Below are 24,027 nucleotides of genomic sequence, written 5' to 3'. Positions count from 1 at the left end.
ACACGCGCGCGCGAGAACGGATGCACACACGCCCGCGCGCGAGAACAGATGCACACACGCGCGCGCGAGAACAGATGCACACACGCGCGCACGTGATGATGCACACGCGCGCGAGAACAGATGCACACACACACGCGAGAACAGATGCACACACACACGCGCGCTTGAGAACAGATGCACACACACACACGCGCGCGAGAACAGATGCACACACGCGCGCGCGCGCGCGAGAACGGATGCACACACGCGCGCGCGAGAACGGATGCACACGCGCGCGTGAGAACGGATGCACACACATGCGCGCGCGAGAACGGATGCACACACGCACGCGCGAGAACGGATGCACACACACGCGCGCACGCGAGAACAGATGCACACACACGCGCACGAGAACAGATGCACACACGCGCACGAGAACAGATGCACACACACACGAGGGAGAACAGATGCGCACACACGCGCGAGAACAGATATGCGCACACACACGCGCGAGAACAGATGCGCACACACGCACGCGAGAACAGATGCACACACACGCGCGCGCGAGAACAGATGCACACACGCGCGCGCGAGAACAGATGCACACACGCGCGCGCGAGAACAGATGCACACACGCGCGCGCGAGAACAGATGCACACACGCGCGCACGTGAAGATGCACATGCGCGCGAGAACAGATGCACACACACACGCGAGAACAGATGCACACACACGTGCGCTTGAGAACAGATGCAAACACACACACGCGCGCGAGAACAGATGCACACACGCGCGCGCGAGAACGGATGCACACACGCGCGCGCGTGAGAACGGATGCACACACATGCGCGCGCGAGAACGGATGCACACACGCACACGCGAGAACGGATGCACACACGCGCGCACGCACGCGAGAATAGATGCACACGCGCGCGAGAACAGATGCACACACACGCGCACGAGAACAGATGCACACACGCGTGCGAGAACAGATGCACACACGCGCGAGAACAGATGCACACACGCGCTCGCGAACAGATGCACACGCGCGCGCGAGAACAGATGCACACACACACGCGCGCGTGAGAACAGATGCACACACACGCGCGCGTGAGAACAGATGCACACACGCGCGCGCGAGAACAGATGCACACACGCGCGCTTGAGAACAGATGCACACACGCGCACGCGAGAACAGATGCACACACACACACGAGGGAGAATAGATGCGCGCACACACGCGCGAGAACAGATATGCGCACATACACGCGCGAGAACAGATATGCGCACACACATGCGCGTGAGCAGACGCACACACGCGCGCTCGAGAACAGATGCACACACGCGCGCGCGAGAACAGATGCACATACACGCACGCGAGAACAGATGCACACTCGCGCGCGCGAGAACAGATGCACACACGCGTGCGCGAGAACAGATGCACACACACATACGCGCGCAAGAACAGATGCACACACGCGTGCGCGAGAACAGACGCACACACACGAGGGAGAATAGATGCGCGCACACGCGCGAGAACAGATATGCGCACACGCGCGAGAACAGATACGCGCGCGAGAACAGATGCACACACACGCGCGCGAGAACAGATGCACACACGCGCGCGCGAGAACAGATGCACACACGCGCGCGCGAGAACAGATGCACACACGCGCGCGCGCGAGAACAGATGCACTCTCGCGCGCGCGAGAACAGATGCACACACACACGCGAGAACAGATGCACACACACACGAGGGAGAACAGATGCGCACACACACGCGCGAGAACAGATATGCGCACACACACGCGCGAGAACAGATGCACACACACGCGCGCGCGAGAACAGATGTACACACACACGCGAGAACAGATGCACACTCGCGCGCGCGAGAACAGATGCACACACGCGTGCGCGAGAACAGATGCACACACACATACGCGCGCAAGAACAGATGCACACACGCGTGCGCGAGAACAGACGCACACACACGAGGGAGAATAGATGCGCGCACACGCGCGAGAACAGATATGCGCACACGCGCGAGAACAGATGCGCACGCGCGCGAAAACAGATGCACACACACGCGCGCGAGAACAGATGCACACACGCGCGCGCGAGAACAGATGCACACACGCGCGCGCGAGAACAGATGCACACGCGCGCGCGAGAACAGATGCACACTCGCGCGCGCGAGAACAGATGCACACACACACGCGAGAACAGATGCACACACACACGAGGGAGAACAGATGCGCACACACACGCGCGAGAACAGATATGCGCACACACACGCGCGAGAACAGATGCACACACACGCGCGCGCGAGAACAGATGCACACACACACGCGCGCGCGAGAACAGAAGCACGCACACACGAGGGAGAATAGATGCGCGCACACACGCGAGAACAGATATGCGCACACACACGCGCGAGAACAGATGCGCACACGCACGCGCACGAGAACAGATGCACACACGCGCGCGCGACAACAGATGCACACACGCGCGCGCGAGAACAGATGCACACTCGCGCGCGCGAGAACAGATGCACACTCACGCACGCGAGAACAGGTGCACACACACACGCGAGAACAGATGCACACACACACGAGGGAGAACAGATGCGCACACACACGCGCGAGAACAGATATGCGCACACACGCGCGAGAACAGATGCGCACACACGCACGCGAGAACAGATGCACACACGCGCGCTTGAGAACAGATGCACACACGCGTGCGCTAGAACAAATGCACACACACGCGCGCGCGAGAACAGATACACACACACGCGCGCGCGAGAACAGATACACACACACGCACGCGCGAGAACAGATGCACACACACGCGCGCGCGAGAACAGATGCACGCACACACACGAGGGAGAATAGATGCGCGCACACGCGCGAGAACAGATATGCGCACACACGCGCGAGAACAGATGCGCACACACGCACGCGAGAACAGATGCACACACGCGCGCGCGAGAACAGATGCACACACGCGCGCGCGAGAACAGATGCACACACGCGCGCGCGAGAACAGATGCACACACGCGCGCGCGAGAACAGATGCACACTCGCGCGCGCGAGAACAGATGCACACTCGCGCGCGCGAGAACAGATGCACACTCGCGCGGGCGAGAACAGATGCACACACACACGCGAGAACAGATGCACACACACACGAGGGAGAACAGATGCGCACACACACGCGCGAGAACAGATATGCGCACACACACACGCGAGAACAGATATGCGCACACACACGCGCGAGAAGAGATGCGCACACACGCACGCGAGAACAGATGCACACACACGCGCGCGCGAGAACAGATGCACATACACGCGCGCGAGAACAGATGCACACTCGCGTGCGCGAGAACAGATGCACACACGCGTGCGCGAGAACAGATGCACACACGCGCGCACGTGAAGATGCACATGCGCGCGAGAACAGATGCACACACACACGCGAGAACAGATGCACACACACGTGCGCTTGAGAACAGATGCAAACACACACACGCGCGCGAGAACAGATGCACACACGCGCGCGCGAGAACGGATGCACACGCGCGTGTGAGAATGGATGCACACACATGCGCGCGCGAGAACGGATGCACACACGCACGCGCGAGAACGGATGCACACACACGCGCGCACGCGAGAACAGATGCACACGCGCGCGAGAACAGATGCACACACGCGCGCGCGAGAACAGATGCACACACACGCGCACGAGAACAGATGCACACACGCGTGCGAGAACAGATGCACACACGCGCGAGAACAGATGCACACACGCGCTCGCGAACAGATGCACACGCGCGCGCGAGAACAGATGCACACACACACGCGCGCGTGAGAACAGATGCACACACACACACGCGCGCGTGAGAACAGATGCACACACGCGCGCGCGAGAACAGATGCACACACGCGCGCTTGAGAACAGATGAACACACGCGCACGCGAGAACAGATGCACACACACACACGAGGGAGAATAGATGCGCGCACACACGCGCGAGAACAGATATGCGCACATACACGCGCGAGAACAGATATGCGCACACACATGCGCGAGAACAGATGCACACACGCGCGAGAACAGATGCACACACGTGCTCGCGAACAGATGCACACGCGCGCGCGAGAACAGATGCACACACACACGCGCGCGTGAGAACAGATGCACACACACACACGCGCGCGTGAGAACAGATGCACACACGCGCGCGCGAGAACAGATGCACACACGCGCGCATGAGAACAGATGAACACACGCGCACGCGAGAACAGATGCACACACACACACGAGGGAGAATAGATGCGCGCACACACGCGCGAGAACAGATATGCGCACACACATGCGCGAGAACAGATGCTCACACACACGCGCACGCGTGAGCAGACGCACACACGCGCGCTCGAGAACAGATGCACACACACGCGCGCGCGAGAACAGATGCACATACACGCACGCGAGAACAGATGCACACTCGCGCGCGCGAGAACAGATGCACACACGCGTGCGCGAGAACAGATGCACACACACATACGCGCACGAGAACAGATGCACACACGCGTGCGCGAGAACAGACGCACACACACGAGGGAGAATAGATGCGCGCACACGCGCGAGAACAGATATGCGCACACGCGCGAGAACAGATGCGCACGCGCGCGAGAACAGATGCACACACGCGCGCGCGAGAACAGATGCACACACGCGCGCGCGAGAACAGATGCACACACGCGCGCGCGAGAACAGATGCACACTCGCGCGCGCGAGAACAGATGCACACTCGCGCGCGCGAGAACAGATGCACACACACACGCGAGAACAGATGCACACACACACGAGGGAGAACTGATGCGCACACACACGCGCGAGAACAGATATGCGCACACACACGCGCGAGAACAGATGCACACACACGCGCGCGCGAGAACAGATGCACACACACACACGCGCGCGAGAACAGATGCACGCACACACACGAGGGAGAATAGATGCGCGCACACGCGCGAGAACAGATATGCGCACACACGCGCGAGAACAGATGCGCACGCGCGCGAGAACAGATGCACACACGCGCGCGCGAGAACAGATGCACACTCGCGCGCGCGAGAACAGATGCACACTCGCGCGCGCGAGAACAGATGCACACACACACGCGAGAACAGATGCACACACACGCGAGGGAGAACAGATGCGCACACACACGCGCGAGAACAGATATGCGCACACACACGCGCGAGAAGAGATGCGCACACACGCACACGCGAGAACAGATGCACACACACGCGCGCGCGAGAACAGATGCACATACACGCGCGCGAGAACAGATGCACACTCGCGTGCGCGAGAACAGATGCACACACACACGCGCGCGCGAGAACAGATGCACACACACGCGCGCGCGAGAACAGATATGCGCACACACACGCGCGAGAACAGATGCGCACATGCGCACGCGAGAACAGATGCACACATACGCGCGCGCGAGATGCACACAGATGCACACACTTGCGCGCGCGAGAACAGATGCACACACACGCGCGCGCGAGAACAGATGCACACACTCGCGCGCGAGAACAGATGCACACACACACGCGCGCGCGAGAACAGATGCACACACACGCGCGCGCGAGAACAGATGCACGCACACACACGAGGGAGAATAGATGTGCGCACACGCGCGAGAACAGATATGCGCACACACACGCGCGAGAACAGATGCGCACGCGCGCGAGAACAGATGCACACACGCGCGCGCGAGAACAGATGCACACACGCGCGCGCGAGAACAGATGCACACACGCGCGCGCGAGAACAGATGCACACTCGCGCGCGCGAGAACAGATGCACACACACACGCGAGAACAGATGCACACACACACGAGGGAGAACAGATGCGCACACACACACGCGAGAACAGATATGCGCACACACACGCGCGAGAACAGATGCGCACACACGCACGCGAGAACAGATGCACACACACGCGCGCACGAGAACAGATGCACATACACGCGCGCGAGAACAGATGCACACACGCGTGCGCGAGAACAGATGCACACACACGCGCGCGCGAGAACAGATGCACACACGAGGGAGAATAGATGCGCACACACACGCGCGAGAACAGATATGCGCACACATGCGCGAGAACAGATGCGCACACGCGCGCGCGAGAACAGATGCACACACGCGCGCGCGAGAACAGATGCACACACACGCGCGCGCGAGAACCGATGCACACACACGCGCGCGCGAGAACAGATGCACGCACACGCACGAGGGAGAATAGATGCGCGCACACGCGCGAGAACAGATATGCGCACACACACATGCGCGAGAACAGATGCGCACATGCGCACGCGAGAACAGATGCACACATACGCGCGCGCGAGATGCACACAGATGCACACACTTGCGCGCGCGAGAACAGATGCACACACACGCGCGCGCGAGAACAGATGCACACACTCGCGCGCGAGAACAGATGCACACACACACGCGCGCGCGAGAACAGATGCACACACACGCGCGCGCGAGAACAGATGCACGCACACACACGAGGGAGAATAGATGTGCGCACACGCGCGAGAACAGATATGCGCACACACACGCGCGAGAACAGATGCGCACGCGCGCGAGAACAGATGCACACACGCGCGCGCGAGAACAGATGCACACACGCGCGCGCGAGAACAGATGCACACACGCGCGCGCGAGAACAGATGCACACTCGCGCGCGCGAGAACAGATGCACACACACACGCGAGAACAGATGCACACACACACGAGGGAGAACAGATGCGCACACACACGCGCGAGAACAGATATGCGCACACACACGCGCGAGAACAGATGCGCACACACGCACGCGAGAACAGATGCACATACACGCGCGCGAGAACAGATGCACACTCGCGCGCGTGAGAACAGATGCACACACGCGTGCGCGAGAACAGATGCACACACACGCGCGCGCGAGAACAGATGCACACACGAGGGAGAATAGATGCGCACACACACGCGCGAGAACAGATATGCGCACACATGCGCGAGAACAGATGCGCACACGCGCGCGCGAGAACAGATGCACACACGCGCGCGCGAGAACAGATGCACACACGCGCGCGCGAGAACAGATGCACACACACGCGCGCGCGAGAACAGATGCACGCACACGCACGAGGGAGAATAGATGCGCGCACACGCGCGAGAACAGATATGCGCACACACACACGCGCGAGAACAGATGCGCACGCGCGCGACAACAGATGCACACACGCGCGCGCGAGAACAGATGCACACACACACGCGAGAACAGATGCACACACACACGAGGGAGAACAGATGCGCACACACGCGCGCGCGAGAACAAATGCACATACACGCGCGCGAGAACAGATGCACACTCGCGTGCGCGAGAACAGATGCACACACGCGTGCGCGAGAACAGATGCACACACACGCGCGCGCGAGAACAGATGCACACACGAGGGAGAATAGATGCGCACACACGCGCGAGAACAAATATGCGCACATGCGCACGCGAGAACAGATGCACACACACGCGCGCGCGAGATGCACACAGATGCACACACTTGCGCGCGCGAGAACAGATGCACAAACACGCGCGCGCGAGAACAGATGCACACACACACGCGCGCGAGAACAGATGCGTACACACACACGCGAGAACAGATGCGCACACACACACGCGAAAATAGATGCGCACACACACGTGAGAACAGATGCGCACACACACACACGCGAGAACAGATGCACCCACACACGTGCGAACAGATGCACACACACACACACACACACACATGAGAACAGATGCACACACACGCGAGAACAGATGCACACACACACACACACACGAGAATAGAAGCACACACATGCGAGAACAGATGCACACACACGTGACAGCATTGGGCACCCTTGTCTTTTGTTGTATGTATTTGCCACGCTCCGTAGCACTCATTTTGACATAAATATATATTCATGATGTGGTGAGTGTAGGAGTTTGAGCTAACTGGGAATGTGTGTGTGTCTACCATAAAGAGAAGACTTCACGAGAGCAAATACAGAGGGTTCACCACAAGCTGCAAACCATTCATAAGCCTCAAGAATAGAAAGGCCAGATTAGACTTTGCCAAACATTATCTAAAAAAGCCAGCCCAGTTCTAGAACCCCATTTTTTGGACAGATGAAACTAAGAACAACCTATACCAGAATGATGGGAAGAAAAAAGTATGGAGAAGGCTTGGAACGGCTCATGATTCGAAGCATACCACATCATCTGTAAAACACGGTGGAGGCAGTGTGATGGCATGGGCATGCATGGCTTACAGTAGCACTGGGTCACTAGTGTTTATTGATGATGTGACAGAAGACAGAAGCAGCCGGATGAATTCTGAAGTGTATAGGGATATATTGTCTGCTCAGATTCAGCCAAATTCAGCGAAGTTGATTGAATGGCGCTTCACTTTACAGATGGACAATGACCCAAAACATACTGCGAAATCAACCCAGGAGTTTTTTAAGGCAAAGAAGTGGAATATTCTGCAATGGCCGAGTCAATCACCTGATCTCAACCCGATTGAGCATGCATTTCACTTGCTGAAGAGAAAACTTAAATTACATTTGAGCCCCTGAAATAAGGTGATTGTATGAAAATGGTTGCAATTCCTAAACGTTTCATACGATATTTTTGTTCAACCCCTTGAATTAAAGCTGAAAGTCAGCACTTCTATTGCATCTCGGTTGTTTCATGTCAAATCCATTGTGGTGGCGTACAGAGCCAAAATTATGAAAATTGTGTCAGTGTCCAATTATTTCCGGACCTCACTGTATACGCGAGAAGAGATGCACATAAACACACACGAGAACATATGTGCTCACACACGAACAGATGCGATCACTCGCACGATAACAGATTCACGCATGCACCCACACGATAATACACAAAAGAAAAGATGCTCTCTCACACACACACATGAGAACTGATGTACACACACGAGTACTGATGCACACAAACACACACGAGAAAAAATGTGCACAGACCCACACATGAGAACACATGCACACAGACACGAAAATACAGGTGTGCACACACACACTGGAGAACAGATGCACAGACACACGAGAACACAGACACACACATATGAGAACAGATGCACACACACACACACACACACATGAATATATGTGCACACACACACCCGATAATACACAAAAGAAAAGATGCTCTCACACACACACACACACACACACATGAGAACTGATGCACACAAAAACACACGAGAACAAATGAGTGCACACCCACACGCGAGAACACATAGACTCACACACAAGAACAGATTCACACACACACACGAGAGCAGATTCACACACATGCACACACAAACACAAACAAGATCAGATGCACAAACGCACGAGAACAGATGCACTCACAAGAACAGATGCGCACACATACACAAGAGCAGATGCACACACACACACAAGAGCAGATGCACACATACACACACACACACACAAGGACAGATACACACACGCAATGACAGATACACACACAGTAGAACATGCGCACACACACGAGCAGATTCACACACACCAGAACAGATTAGCCTGTGTGCACACACACCAGAACAGATACGCACACACACACACACACACACACATGAGAACAGATGCGCACACACAAGTACAGATACTCACACATACACACAAGCAAGAACTGATGCACACATACACGATAACTGAGGTGCACATACAGTACACACACGAGAAAAGATGCACACACGAGAAAAGGTGCGCACACTCACACATATGATGACAGATGCACACACGAGAACAAATACAAACAGATGCACACACAAACACACGAGAACAGATGTGCACACACATAAGAACATATGCAGATGCACACACTCACACACACACAAGAACAGATGCACACACGCATACGAGAACAGATGTGCGCGCGCACACACACAAGCTGATTCACACACATACAAAAGAACAGATTCATACACACTTTTTTTTGGGGCACTGCAGGGTCGCATATACATCCCCCTCTCTCTCCCCATGTGTAGGAAGATATTACTGTGACGGAAGTACAATATATAGCACTAGCTGCAGAGGTCACCATGCGGTGAAACACTTCCACAGGAACCAGAGCCCATTCTTGGTGCATCTGACTAACTCACTGATGATGAACATGGACAATAAGCAGATGACTGAGAGGATCTTGGATCACACCCTGGGGATTATCTACCTGCTGACTTGAGAGGTGAGGGCTGCTGGAGAAAGTCATAATGACACCACTCTTATCTCCCTCACTACAACAGGGACCTGCAGAGCATTAATATTTGAGTTACTGGAGAAGCAGTATCCAGGGACACATGCAACTAGAGAAAGCAAGAACCCAAGGGCAGGCAATGTGTTTGGTCATATGGAGAGCTCAGGAACACATAAGGTCATGATTGGGCAGCAGGAGAGCACAGAGTCAGATAGGGTCAGAGAAGGATGTAATTTGGCAGAGGGGAGTGACCCAGTGATTGCATGTACTTGGATCCAGGAAGAGACCTGTTTGTGCAGAGGGAGATCCGGGGCCCACTACATATACATGGAGAGCTCAGGAACACGTAAGGTCATGATTGGGCAGCAGGAGAGCACAGAGTCAGATAGGGTCAGAGAAGGATGTAGTTTGGCAGAGGGGAGTGACCCAGTGATTGCATGTACTTGGATCCAGGAAGAGACCTGTTTGTGCAGAGGGAGATCCGGGGCCCACTACATATATTATTATATATTTGATAAAATTGATGTTTTGTGTCTGCGCTACTGTACATTATTCTGTAATATCCACAGTGTCAGAAGTCCTGTAATGAATACATATACATTTAATGTGATGTTTGTTCAATCCATGATCTTTGTGCTCATATACAGATGCAGCGGCCGTTATTTTAACAAATCACGCGGTGTATACGTCGGAATACCCGTGTCATGGTGCGGGATTACTTCCAATCGTACCGCCTTAAGACACGAGTGCATAAAATGGCATTTTAGTGTTCTGGCTTTTAAACACCTGACATTGACACACTAGCACAGTACCACAATACTGTACCCATTACAATTCATTCATTTCATTGCATATAATTGCACACAATCCATAAAATTCAAGCAAAGCAGCCACGATAAACACGTGTGCCTGGGGCGATTGGCCGCGTTCATGCCGCGTGGAGTATAGCAGCGCACACGAAAACGGCTTCATGATGCCTTAAAATAACGGCTGCTGAGTCTGTAGGCACAGGGGAGTCAGTGAGTTTGGTGCAGACATGTCAGTGATACAATAGACAGAATTGGTGGGGAGGGCACCGAATAGATTCGTACCTAAGAGTATAGATTTGTTAAAAAGAGACGTGTCCCTCTTACTGCTAATCAACAAATTTGCAGGAACATGAGACATACTGTATCAACTGTTGTCTCTTGCTCTACACAGGGATATTTATTACTGTCTCAATATGTAGGATTATATTGTTGTGAAGAAGCACGGTGAGCATGTCACAGACAGCAGCAGTCCCTGTGTGCCAGAAAGATTCTGCAGGACCCAGAAACCCATCATGGAGAACCCAACTAACTCACTGATACATGAGAGAAACATGGACAAGAAGATGATGTCTGAGAAGATCCTGGAACACACCAACATCATCATTCACCTGCTGACTGGAGAGGTGAGGGCTGCTGGGCAGCGTTAGATATTACCACCTTTCTGTCTTCATGCAGCCTTTTCTTGAGCAAACTGTTCTATGTATCTGTCTTTTCCTCTCTGCCTTGCTCACCTGGCTTTCCATACGGAAAAGATTCTTACAGGACCAATTATTATGTTATTATTATTTCACTGTGTATTTTTGTCACATTGGATGTTGCTCTGGACTTCTTTGTTTCTTGTTTTATACAATTAGCCTTCGCCCATTAGCACTCCTTTTGACACACACACACACACACACACACACACACACACACACACACACACACACACACACACACACACACACACACACACACACACACACACACACACACACACACACACACACACACACATACATCTATAGTGGTAATTTGGGGGCGGGTTTGAGAGCTTGCTGGGTATCTGTGTGTTTTGTTAACTTTGTCCAGGTGGTCTCAGATGTTTTGGAGGTTAGTGGCTCCTCTCACCCAGGGTTTAAAGCTCACCCCTCCCCCCTGTCCAAGTAAGCAGGTTTTCTTTTCATGCAGCTGGTTGCGACAGGTTCAATGCCAGGACCATCATTCCTCTAATTATAGAGGTAAATAAGGATTTTAACCAGTTAGTGTTAGGACCTGCGATATTATGGTCATGCCTTGAAAGTGGCTCGCAGGCTTATACGCTTTGGCCAAAGGGTTAATTAAATTACCCTTTTTTCAAGAGATATACAGGCATATCCCGCTTTAAGTACACTCACTTTAAGTACACTCACGAGTAAGTACATGTCGCCCAATAGGCAAAAGGCAGTTCACGCATGCGCCTGTCAGCACGTCCTGAACAGCAACACCGGCTCCCTACCTGTACCGTAGCTGTGCGCAAGCGGGGAGACTATAGAGCATGTTACAAATGTGTTATTTACATCAGTTATGCACGTATATGACGATTGCAGTACAGTACATGCATCGATAAGTGGAAAAAAGGGAGTGCTTCACTTTAAGTACATTTTCGCTTTACATACATGCTCCGGTCCCATTGCGTATGTTAATGCGGGGTATGCCTGTATAGGTATTTCACTGTGTATTTTTGTCACATTGGATGTTGCTCTGGACTTCTTTGCTTCTTGTTTTAGAACCAATTATTATATCTGGATACTGAGTGGGGGATTCTCTGTGTTTCAGGTACCTATAAAGTGTGATGATGTTGCTGTGTATTTCTCCTGGGAGGAGTGGGAGTATTTAGAAGGACACAAGGATCGTTACAAGGACGTGATGATGGAGAATCAGCAGAACCTCAGCTCACTGGGTAAGAGGAGGCTTTCCGTTATTCTAATAGAGATGTCAGTCATGTTTGGATCCAGCAAACAGGAGCTCAAGTTACACTTTGTTTTTGTTGTGAGGTTTATGTCGGGAACAAGAAACAAGTTACAGAGCCGGGCAAATAGAGGTTCATCTCTGTCACTCAGGACGGGAGATTTTAGAGCTGAGGATCCCAACCTTTTTTCTCTTGACGCTCCCTATTCATAATGCTCAGTTGCCAAAGCCCTTACAATAATGCAAACAGAACACACTCGCTGGACAGATCGCGCCACATACACACACACACAAACCGCTACACACACATAAATAAGACAGTCACAGAAAAAATACAGACAGACGCACCACAGGAAGACCGATACACATAGTAAAGACAGACACACACAGTACAGATACACACACACTTGGCACATGACAACAGATACAGAAAGATACATTCACCACAGGAGAAAATATACAGACAGGATAGATGCACCCACACAGGACTGACAGACACACACACCATGGGAGACTAGCTATTCACATGACCGGAGAATAGACACAACACAGGAGAAAATATACACACAGACACACACCACTGGAAAAGATACACACACACACACACACACTAACAGATACACACACAGTAAAGAACATATACTCATAAGACACACATACATACATCACAGGTCAGATACACAAGACAGAAGCACACACCACAGGAGAACAAACACACAGGAAAAAACATACACACAGAACCAATACACACACACCACAGAAGACCAGATACACGAAGGACAGATAGCAAGACACAAACACACACAGGAGAATATACACGGTGGAGAACAGATACACATACAACACTGTAACGCTCGGCCTGCCCACAAGCCAGACAAGACCCCGGGACTGAGGTGGAAAGGAGTAATACCACACACCTAACAGTAAACGGGGGCACGGCCGGAGTGTGGAAGTAGCGTATATGGTCCTGGTAAAAAATAGAAAGGTTACCGTATTTGCCCACTCCAGCGTTGGAAGGTAAAGTCCGTAAGCCAATGGTGGTGGGTTGGAGAGAGCAACGTAGTAGAGTGTCCGTAAGCCGTGACCAAGGGATGTAGAAGTCTGCAAGGTAGAAAGTCCAAAACCAAGTCCAAGAGGTACCAGAGAGCAGAGTAAACAAAGTCCAAAGCCAAAGGTCAATATCCAGGGAGGTCAGCAGAATATCCAGGGACAGGATCAGGAACTGAAAGACAAAAGGGGCCAGGCAACAGCAGACAGCACTAAGGTACAGAAGCTATGCAGAGCAAGGAGGTAATGGTGAAGGGAGACTAAATAGGGGGCTGAGACCTATCAGAGGAAGGGGAGGAACAGAGGAGCGGCCCGAGGGAGGACCTGATGTGTCATGTGCGTATCTGTTCCAGTGTGTGTGTATGTATATGACCTGTGGTCTATGTATGTGTGTCTGTAAGGATCCGCGCTGCGGGTATACCCGCTTCCAGCGCTTCCTTACCTTGTCCCCGTGTCGCCCGGGCTCCCCGGCGGCGTGCCTCACTCCTCGCGGCTTCCCCCACGGCTGCTTCCACACTTCCGGGTCGCGTGCGTCACTCCTACGGGCACGCGTGGACCCAGACGGCCATTTACTGGCACCGGGCACCGGACTCCGCCTCCCCACTGGCAGCGCGCGCGTCACCCGCTTCCCTGCCCCTGCTCCATCAGGTCCGCCCTCTAGGCCCTTCTCTCCTATCAGCTCCTTCCCTGGGCCGCTCCTCCGCTCCTCCCCTTGCTCTGATAGGGGAGAAATGTCTGGGAGGCTGGGACCTATCAGGTCCTCCCTCGGGCCTCTCCTCCGCTCCTCCCTTTGCTCTGATAGGGGAGAAATGTCTGGGAGGCTGGGACCTATCAGAGCAAGGGGAGGAGCGGAGGAGCGGCCCGGGGAAGGAGCTGATAGGAGAGAAGGTCCAGGTGCCAATGGGGAGACGGAGTCAGGTGACCGGCACCAGGAAATGGCCGCCTGGGTCCGCGCGCGCCCATAGGGGTGACCCGGAAGTGCGGGAGCAGCCGTGGGGGAAGCCACGAAGAGTGAGGCATGCCGCCGGGGAGCCCGGGCGGCACGGGGACAAGGTAAGGAGGTGCTGGAAGCGGGTATACCCGCAGCGCGGAAACTTACATTACCCCCCCCCCCTCGAGGTTCGGACTCCGGACGAACCATCCAAGGTCTGAGGGGAAATTTTTGGTAGAACCGTTTGAGTAGGGAAAGGCGTGAAGATCCGCATGCGAGACCCAAGAACGATCCTGTGGTCCGTATCCCTTCCAGTGTACCAAAAATTGGAGCTTGCCCCTGGAGATGCGAGAGTCAATGATGGACTGGATTTCGAAGTCCTGTTGTCCTGGTAAAATGGGGGGAGGAGGCCGAAGAGACGAATGAGCGAATCGTTTGGCTTGGATAAACGGTTTCAAGAGTGAAACATGGAAGACGGGTGAAATCTTCATAGAGGAAGGCAAGCGAAGTTGATAGGCCACAGGATTAATTTGTCTCAGAATAGGGAAAGGACCCAGAAACTGGGAGATAGTTTAGGGGTTGGGGCCTTCAGTTTGATATTTTTAGAAGAAAGCCATACCTTTGTGAAGGTAGAAAGATTATGTGAATATATGTTTATCCATTATTTCAAGTGTTATGTAACTCAGTATGTATTCAGATATATAACCAAGTAAAGATGGCGCCTGTATCCGGGACCACACCCTGAGAACATCCTGGTATGGAATATGAGTGCAATCAACTGACGTGTCAGCACGAGGATCTCACGAGCTGGTCACGCACCTATGCACGAGGGAGTGTATGCGCCTCCGAGAACAATGTGTACCAATAAGAAAAGACAGCGTGTCCCGGAACAAGATATATACGGCTAAAGCCCAACCCCCCTCTCCCCCCCCATTGTATGATATATAAACTGTGTGAGCTGAACAATAAAGGCAGCAGTTCCTGTGTTACCCCCACGATAACGCATGTACTGAGATTGGAGCTGAACCTGGTGTCAGAGTCTTTCTTAGTGTGCTAGCGCATGCATGATGAATTCGGAGCAAGTGACTGACGAGAGAGAGAGACCCTGTTATAGTGAGATTCACGACCTCATTACCTTCTCTCCAAGTACGAACTTATGGGCCTCCCGACGAAGCCTATCTGCTTGTCTCTTCTCTCTTAGTACGGACTCCTGTAAAACTGTTTGAATCCTTCTCCATGACCCCTGTTAGGTGGATACCCTATCATCTGCTGCAGGAACTCCGGACCTGGAAGAATGCATGGGAAGACTGGTAGGATGAAATCCCTAGTTTACAAAAAACGGTGATTCTTGAGTGGATTCATTTTTGAGAGAGTTAATCGCAAATTCTGCCTAAGGAAGTAACTCTGCCCAATTATCCTCAGAATCGGAAGAAAAGCAACTCAAATACTGTTCGAGGGACTGGTTCATGCGTTCAGTCTGCCCATTCGTTTGGGGGTGGTAGCCTGAGGAAAAAAGAAGGGTAATGCCCAACCTGTGGGAAAACGCACGCCAGAATTTAGAAACAAATTGAGTACCCCGATCTGAGACAATGGACCACGGGACGCCATGAATACGAAAAATGTATTTTACAAAAATATCCGCCAAAGTACTGGAATTGGGTAGACCCTTGAGGGGAACAAAATGAGCTTGCTTGGAGAATATGTCAACAATTACAAGAATAGTAGTCATACCATTATGTAGAGGGAGAAAGGGGGTGGCCCGGTATTAAAGGGGTTGCACCCCATATGGCCATCCCCTGACCTCACCAGAGAGACAAGGGGTTAACTGGACGGTGGTCCAGGGATGAGGTTTGCACCTTGTTGTACCTTGAAAATGTATGTTCCCCTGTTCCCATGTTTCATTATAAGCATGTATTTTAATGTTTTAAAGTGCATTTCTGTATCTCCAGTTCTGGAGGTCGCAGAGAGTTCATATTTGGCCAATATGTGGAGTCACTGTAGGCATTAAAAACTGGCAAAGGTCGACACACTGAGCCCACCAGAATGGATTAATTAATATGTGTAGATATTAAAGTGTATATGTATTATATTTTGGATCTGTTCTGAAAATGCAGACGCCATTTGCTAGGCTAATAGGTCATGAAGGGCAGACGGCTGATTAGCCTAAGCACGGCAATCAAAAGTTAACTGCCTTGATTGTTACCTAATGTCTAGGGATTAAGTGTTACTCAATCAACAAACTCTGTTACCTGAGGGCATGGGTTAGTCTGTTAATCTGTGTCTCCACGTTAGATAATTGTTCACCAATAGGCTGTGTTCAATGTTAAGAATAGGGCTGCACAGGTATATAAACTGTGTCAACCCTACAGTTTTTAGTTGTGTGATTCTGATTCCACCTGGAATGTCACTGGATTGATGGAGAATTGCTAGAGGATACTTCTACATTCCCCAACCCTATGTAAGTGTTACCTTCTTGTCTGTTAATTGTACTATATTGCTGTGTTCACCTTATTTAAGGAATAAATTATATTTTATTATATCTAAGCCTCGTTCAGTTCAACCCAGTTATTTGGTGTTCATTATATCTTGTCATAAGCTACCATGACAAGCTCTATAATTAACTGGTGGCAAGCGGCGGGATTGAACTGGACCTGTGTTACAGTATACTGCGGGATACTGTAACATAGTAGGAACTTGATGGTAATTGCAAGTTCCTGGGACTAAAGATATTGAACACACAGTAGTGCAACAGTTAACACAAGTTGTAACATCACCTCACTGCTGCGACTGAACCATGAGCGAGGCTGCAGGCTCATCCAACATGTGGACTCGAGCTCAGCTGAAGGACAAGTGCCGTGAATATGGACTGCCCTATGAGAACCAGGAGGTCGCAGACATGGTTGACGCAATCAATGACTATGAAGCCCGGCTTGCAGAGCCTCAGGATACGGCTCAGCTTGCCCTTATACAGCCACCCGGAGATCAGGGAAGGAACCCAGTGCCGGGGCGGCGGAATCTCGGGGAGGGAACGAGTGCACCTCCCGGGAGCAGTGCAACAGGAGGGGTACTGGTTGCTGCGGCTACCAGTCCGTTCACCCCTGAAATGTTGGCACTAATTACTGCATGGGGAGACAGAGGGACACCGGAGGAGCGGCTGCAGTTTATTACTATGGCAGTGAACAGACCCGCTTATTGCCCCCCTGTCCAACCCAACACAGATGAACTCAAGCTGGACCAGCACAGTCTCACCAAGTTCGTGGAAGGCACTGACCAGATTGACAGTTTCTTAAAGAACTTTGAAACGCAGTGCCGGCAATACAAAGTGCTTCCCCAGCATAGGGTTGCACGTTTGGACCCCTTACTGTCCGGCTTGGCTAAGCAGACAATGATGGCGCTTCCAGATGAGTATGCTGATGACTATGACCACCTGAAAGAACTGTTATTGTTTCAGTACGGTTTTACCCCTGAAGCCTACCGGGGTAAATTCCGGCAGGAAGAGAGGCAGCCCCAGGAGTCCTATGTCACCTACGTGACCCGCATGGCTTTGTACGGGATACGCTGGGTGGAGGGCTATGAGGCTCGGACTTACCAACGCCTGCTGGACCTCATCTTTCAGGAGCAGCTCATGGAGCAGTGCCCGCCGGCGGTAAGGGCTTGGGTGTACGACAAGAAGTCCAAGACTTACCAGGAGGCGCGAGGCTTGCAGATGACTATGTGGCCAGCCGAGCCCTGATGACCGCCAAAACAGTAGCCAAGGCGGCGATGGTGGCGGCACCGGTCAGTAAGTCTGCCAATACCCCCTAATGGACTCAGATGCCGCCTGCGGGCAGCAGGCCACCGAAGGCGGGGGAGCTCCGGCACGAGCGCCGGTGCTACAACTGCAAGCACCCTGGTCACATCAGACCAGATTGCCCGGAACCCCTGCATTCCGGCGGACCCCATCAGGGGCAACGCACCACAGCTGCAAAGCCGGTAGCCCGCGTGCGGGTAGCTTCCACCAAAGACTCCGGACCGGTCATGGAACCAACTCCCAGCGAGACGTCCCATGCAGCACCTGTCCCGGTTTCATCAGTGCCTTCAGCCAGGAGCGGAGGACATCTCAGCGCGGACCTGCAGCAGACGGACGGCCGGAGCAGACATCTCACCCCGGTCACAGTTGGTGACCGGCAAGCAGTCGCCTTGCTGGATTCAGGAGCTGCAGTGACCCTGGTCCGACCTGATATGGTCCAGCCAGAGGAGTTGATCCCAGGCCCTGGGATACAGATCACTGTGGCTGACGGAGAGCCACGTTTCCTGCAAGTGGCCAGAATCTTTTTGGATTGGGGGGAGAGCCAGGGTGTGCGGGAGGTGGGGGTTTTACCCGGTTTGGATGCCGATGTTCTTTTTGGCAATGATCTGGGACCGATGACCTGCACCTATGACCGAGTGCCCAAACCCGCTGCAGTGGCGGCGGTTACCCGGAGCCAGACAGCGGCAATGGCGGCAGCGCCAGTCCCCCAGCCTTTGGGACCAACATTAGCGGAGGGCGCAGAGGAGCCCGGGGAGGTAAGCCAGGATCAGTTGCAACCACAGACTGACTTTCTGTTTCCCCTCACCCTTCCCCATTCTCCGGACAATGACATGACTGGGGGGTGGCCAGAATTAGGAGCCCAGTTTAGGGAGGCAGTGAAGATAGACCCTACCCTGGCCGGCGTGAGACTTTGGGCGTCCGAATCTCAGGCAGGGGAAGGCACTGAGCACTGCCTTTGGTATAAGGGACTCCTGTATAGAGAAGAAGGGAACCCAAGGATAGAGGAGGTATTGACCAGTAAGCGACAGCTAGTAGTGCCCCAGGGGTACCGACAGCAACTGTTACGGGTAGCTCACTCTATTCCGTTAGCGGGACATCAGGGGCTCAACAGAACGCGAGCCTGGTTATTACAGCGTTACTACTGGCCGGGGGCATCTCGAGATGTGGGCAATTTCTGCCGCTCTTGCGATGCCTGCCAGTGAGTGGGTAAGGCGGGCGACCGTGTGAAGGCACCCCTGAAACCCCTACCGATAATAGGGGAACCCTTCCAGAAAGTAGCGATGGATCTTGTAGGACTTCTTATGATTTCTAGCAGGCAGGGAAACACTGTGGAGCAGGTGGTGATAGGGGCACAGTTGAGTGCTAGGCAGAAGGGAGAAGCCAGGGACATGCTAGCTAAGTATGGGGCCCTCTTCACTGACATACCAGGGACCACACATCTCACAAAACACCCTGTGCTCACAGGGGACCTGCAGCCTCTGCATAAGCACGCTTATAGAGTGTCAGCAGAGGTCAAGACCAGTATGGGGAGGGAGATAGAGGAGATGCTGACCCTAGGGGTTATTACTCCGTCCCAGAGTCCTTGGGCAAGCCCGGTAGTCCTAGTTCCTAAGAAGGACAAGACCACCCAGTTTTGTTTGGACTACCGCTTGCTCAACGTTGGGACGGTGTCAGATGCCTATCCCATGCCCCGCATGGATGAGTTACTAGATGAACTCGCGGGGGCAAAGTATCTGACCACTATGGATTTGAGCAAAGGCTATTGGCAAGTCCCACTGACCCTGGAGGCTAGGGAGAAGTCAGCATTCATCACTCCAAGTGGCCTCTATGAGTTTTTGGTGATGCCATTTGGGATGAAGAATGCCCCGGCTACCTTCCAACGCCTGGTCAATAGGATACTGGAAGGGATGCAGAGCTATGCCAGGGCTTACTTAGATGACATTGCTGTCTTTAGTAATTCCTGGGACTCCCACTTAGGACATGTAGCTGCGGTGCTGGATAGGATCAGGGAGGCTGGGCTTACCTTAAAACCCACTAAGTGTATGGTAGGGATGGCAGAGGTCCTGTACTTAGGGTGGGTGGAGGGCACCTCAAACCAGAGCCAGCCAAGGTAGAAGCCATAGTTCAGTGGCCTGTTCCAAAAACCAAGAAACAGGTCATGGCATTTTTGGGCACTGCAGGTTACTATAGGAAGTTTGTCCCACAGTACAGCGCCGTGGCCAAACCCCTGACTGATTTGACTAAGAAGCAACTGCCTGTGCTTATCTGACAGCTGCCATCCTAAATCACTCATTAGGGGCATTCCAAAAGGCCAACTAATACGATTAAAAAGAATCTGTACAAAAAATGAAGATTTTCTCATACAATCCCTTGACCTGATGAGGCGTTTTGAAGCTAGGGGATACAATAAGAAAGATCTTAATAAAGCATTTGAAGAAGTCAATTTGATGAGTAGAGAGGATCTCCTGGACAGGAGTAAAAATAGAAAAATGAAACATTCCCAATCACCATACTTTATTGTTCAACACAGTAATCAAGCAATGACTATCAAACACATAGTCAAGAAACATTGGGCAGTGCTGGAGGCAGATCCAATACTACATTCTATTTATGAGGAGGGTCCTAGATTCGTGTTTCGGAGGGCAAAAACAATAGCTAACTATGTCTCTGCAAGCATGTTCTCTTCGGAGTCAGTACCTGTCAAAAGTTTACCCATGGGTAACCATAGGTGTTCAAAATGTAAAATTTGTAAATTTATGAATCAAACTACTGAATTCAGTTCATTTAAAACTAAAAACAAATTTCGGTTGAAACATTTCATTAACTGTGACACCACACACGTGGTGTACCTGCTCAGATGTGGCTGTGGCAAGCAATATGTCGGCCGCACTATAAGATGTCTCAAAGTTCGTATATTAGAACATCTGCGCCTTATTGCAAAAAAAGATACCAGTCCCCCAGTGTCCAATCATTTCACACATTGTAGCTTGGGCAATGTTAACAATCTAACCTGCCAAGGTATAGAACATGTACCATTCCCCATGAGAGGGGGCAATAGGTTGAATGTTCTGAACAAGAGAGAACTATATTGGATTTTCACCTTACAGACACGGATCCCTCACGGTTTAAATTCCGATTGGGATATAGGGTCTCTCTTGTTCGACACATAGAACCTGTTCCAATACTTAATATGTATGTTCCTTCGAGTGTTGTTGCTCAGATATGATTGTCCGAGAATAATGTTGAAACATTATGGAATTGATTTTCAGTGATTGTGCATAAAATATAAATATGTTAATTTTCCTTTATGCAATATATTTGTGCCATATAATAGAGACATTGCACAACCCTGATAATTATTACATATTTTAAATACTATCTCACAGATTGTCCCTCTTACAGAGTGACCAAAATCAATTTGTATAGTATTGATGTCCAACTAGTTTTATATTAGATCTTATTACTTAATGCACAATATGTACATAACCTTATTCGAATTAAGATCAGGATTGTACAATTCTCATTAACAATTTGTCACTCATTCAGTCCTATGTCAGTTTCCTCAGGGGCATTGGGGTTGTTTAAAAAGCAAATCTAAATTAGTGAATATATTTTGTATGTTTTCTTGCCATATATAAATACATATACTAAGTGTAATCACTCAACCCCATGCACACCCATCGTTACCACGATATTTTGATAACAATACCCAATATCAAAGGTTGTTCATTTAATTAATGTTAAACAGTTATTGTTTTTTTAAATGTTTGTCTTTTTATAACACTTGTTATGTCTTTTTAATTTTTCATTAAGTTTACCTTGATGTTCCCCCTTTGGAGTGTGTGTATCTAATAAAGTTTTTTTAAGTTTTTTTTTTTTCAATTACACCTCCCAGTCATCCCTCATCTGGCGTGACGTGATGACGTCACACCCATTCACGCGTTAAGACTCTCACATTGAACAAGGCATGTGACACAGTTCAGGGCACTTGTGGACACGCCTTCATGCTTCACTCGTTCCCTGACTAGGTCCTGTGTATGTCCAAGTGAGATACCCCATGCGTGAGATGACGCACCACCACGCGATGACGCTTGACGCTCCGATCACGTGATCAATGCGGAAGTGCCGCGATTGGCACAGAGGTGCAGGTAATTCATATAAATAACACTCCAGGGGGGTAAGTATTTTATTCACCTTGAGAAAGGACTTGTTATAGTCCGAAATGCGTTGGTGTGTATCTTTTTTGTATCTGACCCATTAAATAAGCCTGCACTGTGGGAACGCATCCTTGCATTTTTTGGCATAGCCTTGTGGATCTAGTGCTCCGTTTTCTCCCCTCCTTTGCCACATTTGCCTGTGCTTATCACCTGGACTCATGCCTGTGAAACTGCTTTCCAGGCACTGAAAGCTGCGCTTGCTGGGGCCCCCATACTGGCTGCCCCAGACTATACCAAACATTTCCTCATACAGACTGATGCCTCGGACTATGGCATTGGGGCTGTGTTGAGCCAAGTGGGGGACGACGGTAGAGAGCACCCTGTTGTATACCTCAGCCGAAAACTACTCCCCAGAGAGGTGGCCTATGCCACCATTGAGAAAGAGTGCTTGGCCATTGTGTGGGCACTGAAAAAAACTCCAGCCCTATGTGTATGGAAGGGCTTTCACGGTCCCCACAGACCAGAACCCCCTGAGTTGGTTGCAGAGGGCATCAGGGGAGAATGCAAAGTTGCTAAGTTGGAGCTTGGCCTTGCAAGAGTTTGAATTTACCCTTCAGCACAAATACAGCACCGACAAAGTTTATTGCAGCAAATGCCGCCGGTTCACCTGGATTTACTCCGGCTGGTGCTGAGGAAAGTCAGCACATCAGCCGCATCCAGCCGTGTCCCCTCCGTTCCCCCCCCCTCCAATCCGCGCGCAATTTAAACATCTTCCCGACCCTCTAGCTGCGCCTGCTGTGCCCCTCTGCTTCCCCGCTCCCCCGCTTACCTCACTTCAAACCTTCAGGGGAGTCGGGGAAGCCGGGGAAGCCGGGGAAGCCGGGGAAGCCGGGCGCTCGCTTGACTGTGACATCACCGACGTCACGCGAACGAGCCGCTTCCCAACGCTTCTCCACGCTGCCGCCACGCATCCTGCCGAGCGGCATTTGCTCGAATAAACTTTGTCGCTACTGTAGGGTAGTGAAAACAGCAATGCTGATGGACTTTCACGTCA

At 52.0% G+C, this 24,027-nt stretch overlaps 1 protein-coding gene across 1 annotated transcript in view; it reads left to right on the top strand.

Annotated features, from left to right (window-relative positions):
• The first annotated feature begins 10,463 nt into the window (after nt 1-10,463).
• LOC142463843 (uncharacterized) overlaps nt 10,464-24,027 on the top strand; it is a 29,023-nt gene continuing 15,459 nt past the window's right edge. Inside the window, exons 1-3 of the mRNA XM_075566654.1 lie at nt 10,464-10,700; nt 11,539-11,742; nt 12,917-13,040. Coding sequence (XP_075422769.1) covers nt 10,464-10,700; nt 11,539-11,742; nt 12,917-13,040 — 565 coding nt within the window. The remainder of the gene's footprint in view (nt 10,701-11,538; nt 11,743-12,916; nt 13,041-24,027) is intronic.

The sequence above is a fragment of the Ascaphus truei genome, chromosome 12, assembly GCF_040206685.1.
Source record: "Ascaphus truei isolate aAscTru1 chromosome 12, aAscTru1.hap1, whole genome shotgun sequence".
Classification (NCBI taxonomy): Eukaryota; Metazoa; Chordata; class Amphibia; order Anura; family Ascaphidae; genus Ascaphus; species Ascaphus truei.
Note: the sequence above shows the minus strand (reverse complement) of the source record. Positions and strands in the feature narration are given on the sequence as shown.